Genomic DNA, 9,439 nt, shown 5'->3' on the forward strand with positions numbered 1-9,439 from the left:
GTAAATACTTCATATTTTTGTTTCAAGAAATACAAAAAAAAAACATTGCGGGAAAAATCATATGATAAAGTCCCAAAATACTTGGAACCATCCATGGAAACCTCTTTTGTAGGCCCTCACACATTTAAATGTACATAATCTAAAATTCCATTTATTTTGTGTTTTTCGGTCTTGAACTGAACATGACATCGTTTCCCAAGTACACAATACTTGCACAAATCCATCATGCAACTATAAACACCCTTCAATAGATTTTTCTTATAAAGTTACATCATTTTATGCTCATTGAGACGACCCAAGCACACATGTCATAGTTTTGTTGCATCATATTATCTTACTCAACTAAAGACATTTACTTGTTGTAAATCAAATCTTTACCGCGTCTTCACACTATATAGTTGCTGCTTCCCAAACAATTTGTTCATCGGCGTCTTTGACATATATTTTGACTATCTTATCTATCTTAAACACCTTCAACGTCGTTAAATCAAGGATATGATACATCACCTCGTTTTAAACACATAGGAGAATCAATTTTGCAGTCTTCTCCTTTATCTATGTCCAATCGATATTGTTCATGTCGGTCGGTTCGTCTCACGCAATGATTTTTATTAATCTTTGTTAAACCAACAGATCCTTAACCATCATTTTCCATAGTTCAAAATTACTCGTCATGACGAGCCTTGTGACCTTAAATTTTGCACCAGGGTTAATCGGCATCTGATACCAATTGTTATAACAAGAACCAGTATAGAAGATTAAAGAGAAACGAATATAAAAGACAATGAACACGATTGACCTTTGTTAAGGAAATTCGGTCAATGGTGTCTACCTCTACGTCTATTTCCCTTGATTTCTGTTTAAATAAATAGAATTACAAAATTACAAGGACTATATATACTACTACGACTTAGTTTACAATAATATCCATGAAATGTACGAGGATTGCTACTGTCCCAATTATGTATCCACGGTAAACAGTTGGACCTAAAGACCCATTTAAAATTTCCACGTATTGTTCCTCTTTGTCTTAATATTACTATAAAGAACTATATTACTTCAATGATTTAAGTATTTCAAGTAGACAAACTTTATTCTAAAATAAATTATGTAGAAACTTTGTAGGTGCAATAATAATAATAAAGCATATGCTGAAACCCAAAACTCATGGATTTTATTTCATTCAGATGCTACAAATACTATCAAGTTGCTGTTGAAAGATGTTGATGAAAGTAGCCATTCTAGACCTCTCAAGAGCCAAACCAACTTCAATTCCACCTCCACCATCTCTACAATTAGAAAGAGAAATCGAACCAAAAGCATCAATATGCACTGCATCAGATCTCACCGGCTTTCCCCACCCAAAATCAGTCTCATAAATAGCAAGTTTTGGTGACCCTGCAACCACTACCAAAGACATACCTGGTTTTGATAATTCCCTATAATCAGGCATCAACACTTCAGCTCCTAACAAAACATCATCACTCTTGAAATCTCTTATCTTCCTTTCAATACCATTTGCGGCCACAACAATTCCATCTTTTCCGACCAACTCACTCTTCTTTACAACCACAGTATACGAGGCAAGACAGTTTCCAAAATAAGTTTTCGGTAATGAATATTCCGGACGATCACGACAATCTGCAAGAAACAAGAAGTTGCATAGATCATCATCACCTGTGTTTCTCTCTGATTTCACCATACAAAACCAAATCAAGGAACATGTTACAACAAAAGTTGACATATGTCTTGTTGTATCATTACATTTATCCAAACCCCATTTCTTCAGTTTCTGAACTTGTTCATGACTCAATACTAAACTAGTTCGTATCTTGTCAACATAACTATAACTATAAGAATCTTCATGTAAGTATGTGAGTTTAGGAGCCTTGGGGTGTTTAAGTATTTTGTCTCTTTCATGGGAAGGAAGATCAAGAGATGATAAACTATTGTTATTGTTGTTGTTGTTGTTAGCTATGGCTTTTGAAAGAGAGGCCCAATATTTCATGAAATGGTGAAGTGATTTTCCGTCTGCAGCGACGTGTTTGAAAGTGAGGCAGATAGAGAAGCCGGAGTTTGGAAGAACGGTGAGTTGAATAGCCATTAAAGGGATGACAGTTGTACCGTTAGGTTCGGTACGAGGTGAAGGCAAGTTAGGAACAAGAGGGTGCCAGTTTTGAGCGTCTTGTGAATCAGATACGAGGATGTTGAAGCTTGCGGAGGATTCAGAGACGGTGAAGGAGAGAGAGTCGCCGTGGAGGTAGCGTATGTAAGGGGCGTCATGGGAATCTGGAGGGATGATGAGATTGGAGGAAAAGGGGAAGAAGTGTTGGAGGGTGAGAGAAAGAGAGTGTTTGAGAATGGGAAGTGTTGTTTGAAGGAAGTGGTGTGTTGGATGAGGAAAGTCGTAGAAGAAGATGCGTTGAACTGGTGGTAGGCAGTAAAACCATGAAACGTCGAAGAAAGTGAGAGGGAGAGTGGTTGGCGATGGAAGTGAATTGGGTGGTGGTGAAACTCGACTCTCTTCTATCAACTTCATCATCAGTAATCAATAATCACTATGTTTGTGTTGTTTAATAATATAATGTTGTTGGATTAGGAGAAGGAGAAGTGGAGAATGAGTAATCTAAATTGGAATTTGCTTGCAAAATCAACCATAGACTTGCTATTGTAGTCGTCAAAATAGACTTGCTATTTTTTACTAAAATCAACACATTAAATTATTATTATTATTATTTTATGTTAAATAATATATATTAATATAATCAAATTAATATTTTATTATTTATGTTTCACTTCATAATTTTTTAATATTCTATTTATTTGTGTTATATTAAATACTTGTGTATTATAATTTTAAATAGTTTTTTATATTTATGTTTTATTTAACAATATCTTATAGCTTTTTATATAAAAAAAATATTATACTTTTTTTAAAGTTTAATTGCAAATTTAATCTTTCTAGTTTACTTTTTTTTTTTAGATTTTAATCCCCTTATTTTAAAAATTATGTTTTTTTTGGTTGGATTTTAGTGTCTAGAAATGACCAAAATCTAAAAAATAATCAAATTCGTGATTTTTAAAATTGGGGATTGTTTACCGTGAAAATTGATAAACAATTGTTGGTCTTCCAAATCAATGATATTTTGATTATTCACAGCATCGACCAGGTTGATCATAAGACATGTGTTATTGTTTAAAATTGTATTTGGAAAATGATGAACTCTTCGAGAGTAATCATGTATGAAGATTGTTCTTTAAAAGGTTTTAAAGAGATAAATTGCAGACTGGAAAGTAAATTATAATAAAAGTGCTTGAAAAATGACTTGCAATGGAAGATAAATTCCAGAAAAAAGTATGAATAAACTTTAATTGATATGTAAGAAATGGTGTTATCAAACGTACATTCTCAATGATACTCTTTTCTCAATACGCTAGATACTTTGAGTAATTTTACGTATTTGTACAACTATTGAACACCCCGGAATCCTAATACTAAGACCCCTATATATACTAAGTTGAAATAACCACTACCAACGGCTTTTCTCCCAGGTAATGACACGTCGCACTCGACATGCCTTCAATTCATCATAACGTTCTACGTGTCTTTTCTTTAAAACTGGATAAGAACGAAATACAGTTATCCCCTTTTTCATTCAAATTCAAACATATGTGTCGAACGCAACCTTAAAGTTCTCTCAGTCGAATTACCATTCTAAACATAGAAGTATTTCTTAGTCTCATAACAATTTTCTCTTACACAAGGATCACTTCGACTGGCTTTCTCATACAATGTTCTTTATGTCAAAGTCCAAAGTGTCTTCAAAGGCATTCTCTCTTCTTCGCTCACTGACTCCAGCCTGACGTCGAAACTTCCAGCTAACAAATTGCCCCCCCCCCCCCCCCAAATGTCTTTTTCGACATAACGAAGAAAAGGGCATTTTTTGACAATCCAATTCGACGTCAGAAATTGTTCATTTGTTATGACATCACAATCATGATGACAACTTTTGCAAAACGTCTCCTCAAAACCCATGTGAGAATCTTTATGCAATCATCACGCTTGTTAGCCCCTAAGAGAACGTAGTTAGCCTTCAACTGCCACCGTTCATCATGGCCACTCCAACTGACACACGTCCCACTTTCTTTTCAACCATTAATGCTTAACAAAAACCGCTTCCACTTCAGTAGCTTATAAATAGGTATACTCAACACTTTTCCAACTTTTCTCATTCTGAACTTCCTCAAAAACAATTTCTTCCAATCTTCATCTTCCTCAAACCAAAAAACCCATTTTACTTCTTCTTTCAATCTTTCTGCAATAATGGCATCATCCCGCAAAATCTACCAAGGAATCAACCAAGAACACAAAATATTCTAATAAATCTCAAGGTCTTCCTCTTGCTGATAAGATATTAGGCCCAAACACTGTGGGTAATCAACAATATGTTCCTGAGCCTCTTACTGAAGAACAGAGAAGAATTTTCCAATCACAGGTATTGATCCTTATTTCTCTCTTTGGCAAAACTCATGCAATGTTAGGACCATTATCAAATCCAAATGTTTATCATAGTAAGCTCAAGGAACTTTTCCCAATCTACCATAGGTACAAACCCATAGCATGTGATAAAAAACCTAAGGTTAGCGATGAAACCCATACTGAGGAAAACTCTAACCCAAATAATCAGGGAAACCCTTCGACCGACGAACCCATTAATCTAACATATATGAACAGTGGTTTTAGGGCCTTTCGATCCTGCCTTTTATTTACCACACACATATCCTACTATCATGACCAGGATATTGACGAAGTCTTTGACGTAGAGCACATTTTCTTCCTTGCTTTGTGGTTTTCCCGTTGTGTTTTTTGCTCGAAGTCCTTTCAAATAGAAAAGAAATACCTTACATCGGCGAACCAACTTCACGCTGGACGCAACGTATGTCTCAGTGAAATGATTTTGCCTAACGTTTACGAATCTATGGGTGAAGGTGTAACTGCTCTTAAAAACATACAGACGAAAGGGAACTTACTACTTTCTTATCCCTTCTGACTGCTACAATTGTGGTTGAATGCTAGTTTTGAAGCATGTCTTCCAATTCACAACCCTATCGACGCAGATGCTGATGCAGTGAGGAACAAGAGAGTCGAAGGGACACGCTTGGCCATGTTAACTCCCAGTGATGAATTTCGAAACCTTCAACAAATCTTCACCAACTACGTGACGATGTTCGCTAAACGCTACAATTTTAATCCAACCATGGCTCCTTTTCCCTCAAGAATGTGCGGTCCTGAATGGTTCACGAGAAAATTCCCTTCCCTGTCGAAAGAAAAAGATGCTGAAGTAATTGCTATCTGGGAAGCATTTCTTACTCCCAGGGTATTCTCCCTTAGGCTTAACCAATCAAAAAGCCAAGTTACCTTTATAGCGTACCAACCTAATCTTGTCGCACGGCAATTTGGTCTTATTCAGATCCTACCAAAACCTCTTTATGCCAAGAAGAACTCCCTCATTCTTTATAATAAAATCCACACTGAGGCTACCAGCAGCAGGAAAATAACTAGATATGTTGGCAAAACAAAACTCACTCCAGTCGCATTCAAACCCTACTTCCTCTGTACTCATGAATTCGACATTTGATGGCGTGATTACTACTCTAAATAATTTTGTAATGTTTCTGCATTCAATCAACACCTCACCAAAGCTTTCACCTCTGTGCAAGAGAAGGTCAAGAAAGGTACTTTGAATCACATCAAAGAAATCCAAGCATTCCAAAAGTACTTTGAAACTGCCTATAGACCTGATGATTTTAGTTGAACCATCCACGAAGTAGGAGTCACTTTGAAAGAAAAATTTATTAAAAAGATGGAATTTTTAAAACTACCTTTGTACGTTAAACCTGAGCAACAGTACGAAACTGATTTTAATATGCATCCTCCCAAATTCCCTCGACTGCCAAGTGTTGAATTTGGTGTGGCCTTTATCCCTCTATTTACTAGTATGAGAGTGCCAGGAAAAATATTGTTTACCAGGATGAAGATGCCCGTGTGGAAAAGGATGCAGAAATGCAGAATTCTAGGGAGATTCCTGAAGACGAATCAAAATATGGTTCCCCAGAAACTAGACAAGGTATGGGTGGTCCTGATAACGAAGAAGAAAGGAATCAATCCATGTTCAACTTCGACATAGAACCCTCGGAGAACGAGGATGAGGAACAAGACGATGATGCTAACAAGGAAAGAATGTACAAGAGCATCTACAAACACCAGAATAACCCAAGACCAATCCAAAAGTTGATGTTGCCAAAGACACCACAAAACCTTTGATTGAAACTGCCACTATGTTATCTTCTAAAGAGTTAGAAGTGCTAAAATGAAGCAAACCACTAGACTATCTAAAGGTTGTTATTAATGCAAGAGGTGGTTCATCAAAGAAGAGTTTTACTACTTCGATAGTGTAAGGGGGCCAAACTACAAGCCAGACTAGTAGCGAAGGGCTCTAGAAACTCAAAGAGAAGGCCTTCGACACTGATCTGATCCAGCTTTTGGAGAATGATCATTCTGCCTCCTACGAGATTAAAGACCTCCTAAAACAAATTAATGTCATAGATGTTTCTCTAGAAGTCGCAGATGTTGTCATGGATTTAGAGTTGTTGATTGATTGTGTTTTTGCTTACCTTACTCAAATAAGGGAAGCTTCGAACAAAATTCAAAGCAAATCAGTAACCCAAACAGCAGAATAGGAAGCAGCTACTGAATCCATTGTGAAAAGTACGGAGTTGGAAAATGCTTCTGAGAAAAATAAAAAGGAGGTCGAAGCCTATGACAAAAACATTGAAGCTTGGGAACAACAAATCAAATATTTGCAAACCAAGATCGTCAAGGCTAAGGAGTGCAAAGAGAAACTCCTAAAACTGGATGGAGATGCGCTGGCGAAGGAAGTTCAAATTGGCATGCATCGCGTGGAAATGGCCCAAAGGCTTGGAGAAGAAATTGACAATCTTACTTGTAACAAATCTGGCTGGGAACGACGCTTAAAACTTCAGAAGTAGAAGTACCAGAAGATGAAGGATTCTCTCCCCTTTGACTTGGTTGAATTTATTTGAAATGTTTGTCTCTTGTGCAGTTTGATTCTAATGTAATAACTTTTAAGCCCTTAATGGCTTTTTATGTAATGACTTGGCCATTTTGGCAATCTGTCCAATTTGATTTTACCATTTTGGCTTCAGCTGTTATGCATGAATTATTCCTTCGTTATTTTTATCTCTTGAAGTGCAGACTTATATTTCTTCAAATATTTCCCATTTACTCTCAAGAGCCTTCGATCCTCAGCCAATTCTTCGATTTCGTATGCGCCATTTGAAAAAACTTGAATAATTTGAAAAGGGCTTTCCCACTTAGGGGGGCATTTTCCAAATGTTCTATCTTTTCGATCCATGGGTAAAATCACTCCCCACACTAGATCTCCAGTCGAAAATAGTTTAACTTTAACCTTTTTGTTGTATGATTTTTCTACTCTCTTTTTCTGCCTTTTTAATAATTTTAAGGCATTTAACCTTTCTTCGTCTAAATTAATTAATTCATCCAACATCATATTCCAATAGGACTTAGATGGAATTTCATGGTTTCTTTGAATCCTTTTTTACTGCAGGTAGATTTTGACTGGCAAAAAAACTGCATCATGACCATACGTTAGCTGAAAAGGCGTAGCGTTTATAGCTTCTTTAGGGGAGGGCGACACGCCCATAAAATCTGGTCCAATGTCTTCTGCAAATTCCTTGCCTTTTTCCCCATATGCTTTTTAATTAACCCGATTACTACCTTATTCGCTGCTTCGACCAGACCATTAGCCTGAGCGTAATACGGTGTAAACGTCAATAATTTGAGCCCCATTTCCTTAGCAAATTCCTGGACTTTTCGAATAGTGAAAACCGGTCTTTGATCTCTTGTGATAGTTTCTAGGATTCCAAACCTGTAAATAATATGTTTCTGGATGAATTCGATTACAGTTTCTTGATCCATATTCATTAAAGGTATAGCCTTAATCCACTTAGTGAAATAATCTATACCCACTAGAATATATCTTTGACCTTTAGATGACGCTGGTCGAATTTCTTCAACTAGGTCCAATTCCCAACCTCTAAAAGGTGAAGGCTTCACAATGGAGTGGAGTTTGCTTGCAGGGACATGTTGTATGCCCATATGCACTTGGCACTCTTTGAACCCTTTAGCGAATTCCATACAATCCTTAAGCATGATAGGCCAATATATTCCTTGTCAAAATAATAACCACTTCATCTTATGACCCACCTGATGTGCCCTACATGCCCCACTATGGACACTAGAGAGGGCTAAGTATGCCTCAGATTCACTAAGGAATTTAAGTAAGGCTCATTCAGGTGTCTTTTTGAATAATTCGTTCCCCATAAGAATATAAATTAAAGCACGATACCTGACTTTTCATTCAACAGATGTTGTTGGATTTTCTAAAGATTCTACTATTGTATTTCTCCAATCTTCGTCTTCCAAACAATATATGGCTAGTATCTCAAAACTCTCTTTGTCAACATATCCTAGCTTCATTGTCTCCAAATCTGATGGGGATAGTTTGGTTGACACAACTCTTCCTCTAACCTCGATTACATCTTGCAATTTCTCTTTTGAAATTTTATACCCAAAGGCAATTTGAGCCAAGTCATTGGCCTCTTGATTCTGAATTCGAGGTATGTGTCGAATGTTTACCATTTCAAATTTACGTAAGAGTCTACTAGCTATCACAAAGTACATAATTAGATTTTATTTAACATAATTGTACTCCTTTGTGATTTGTTTTATCACTAACTCTGAGTCTTCCATTATTTCGACTCGAGTTGCTCCCAATTCCAACAAGATCTCAAGGTCGGCTATCAAAGCCTCATACTCAGCCTTATTGTTTGAACAAATGACTTCGAACTTGTACTTAAATTTTGTTGGAATTTTGTTAGGAGAAATAATTAATACTCCCACACCCGTTCCATCCTTATGACTAGAACCGTCGAAGTATAACTTCCGAGGCTCAAACTCCAGATAGTTTAAGGAGTTTTCGACTATGGAGTGGTCGACTATAAAGTCTGCTACCACTTGTCCCTTAACAACCTTTAAAGGCATGTAAGTTAAAGAATACTCAGTTAAAGCCAATGTCCATTTACCAATTTGACTATGTAAGATAGGTTTAGATAACATATGTTTAATAACATCGAAATGAGACGAAACGTAAACATCAACTAGCTTTATATAATGTTTTTATGTTGTACATGAGATATATAGACACCGACATAACTTTTCAACTACACTATTGTCGCATCACGCGAAAAACCGGCGGGAAAACAAGAACAACAGAGCCGCCACCGTGCGTTATTTATCCCAAAAGAGGGAAAGGAAACGCTCAGAGTAAACCTGGAA

At 36.6% G+C, this 9,439-nt stretch overlaps 1 protein-coding gene across 1 annotated transcript; it reads right to left on the reverse strand.

Annotated features, from left to right (window-relative positions):
• Positions 1 to 926: 926 nt before the first annotated feature.
• Positions 927 to 2,639, reverse strand: LOC127086819 (coumaroyl-CoA:anthocyanidin 3-O-glucoside-6''-O-coumaroyltransferase 1). The gene has a single exon (XM_051027635.1). The coding sequence runs from the start codon at positions 2,540 to 2,542 to the stop codon at positions 1,184 to 1,186; it is 1,359 nt and encodes a 452-aa protein (XP_050883592.1). The 5' UTR covers positions 2,543 to 2,639; the 3' UTR covers positions 927 to 1,183.
• Between the last annotated feature and the right edge of the window lie 6,800 nt (positions 2,640 to 9,439).

The sequence above is a fragment of the Lathyrus oleraceus genome, chromosome 5, assembly GCF_024323335.1.
Source record: "Lathyrus oleraceus cultivar Zhongwan6 chromosome 5, CAAS_Psat_ZW6_1.0, whole genome shotgun sequence".
Taxonomy (NCBI): domain Eukaryota; kingdom Viridiplantae; phylum Streptophyta; class Magnoliopsida; order Fabales; family Fabaceae; genus Lathyrus; species Lathyrus oleraceus.

What these genes read in the sequence shown, in the direction of transcription:
- LOC127086819 (XM_051027635.1), bottom strand. Translation starts at nt 2,542, where the DNA reads ATGATGAAGTTGATAGAAGAGAGTCGAGTTTCACCACCACCCAATTCA.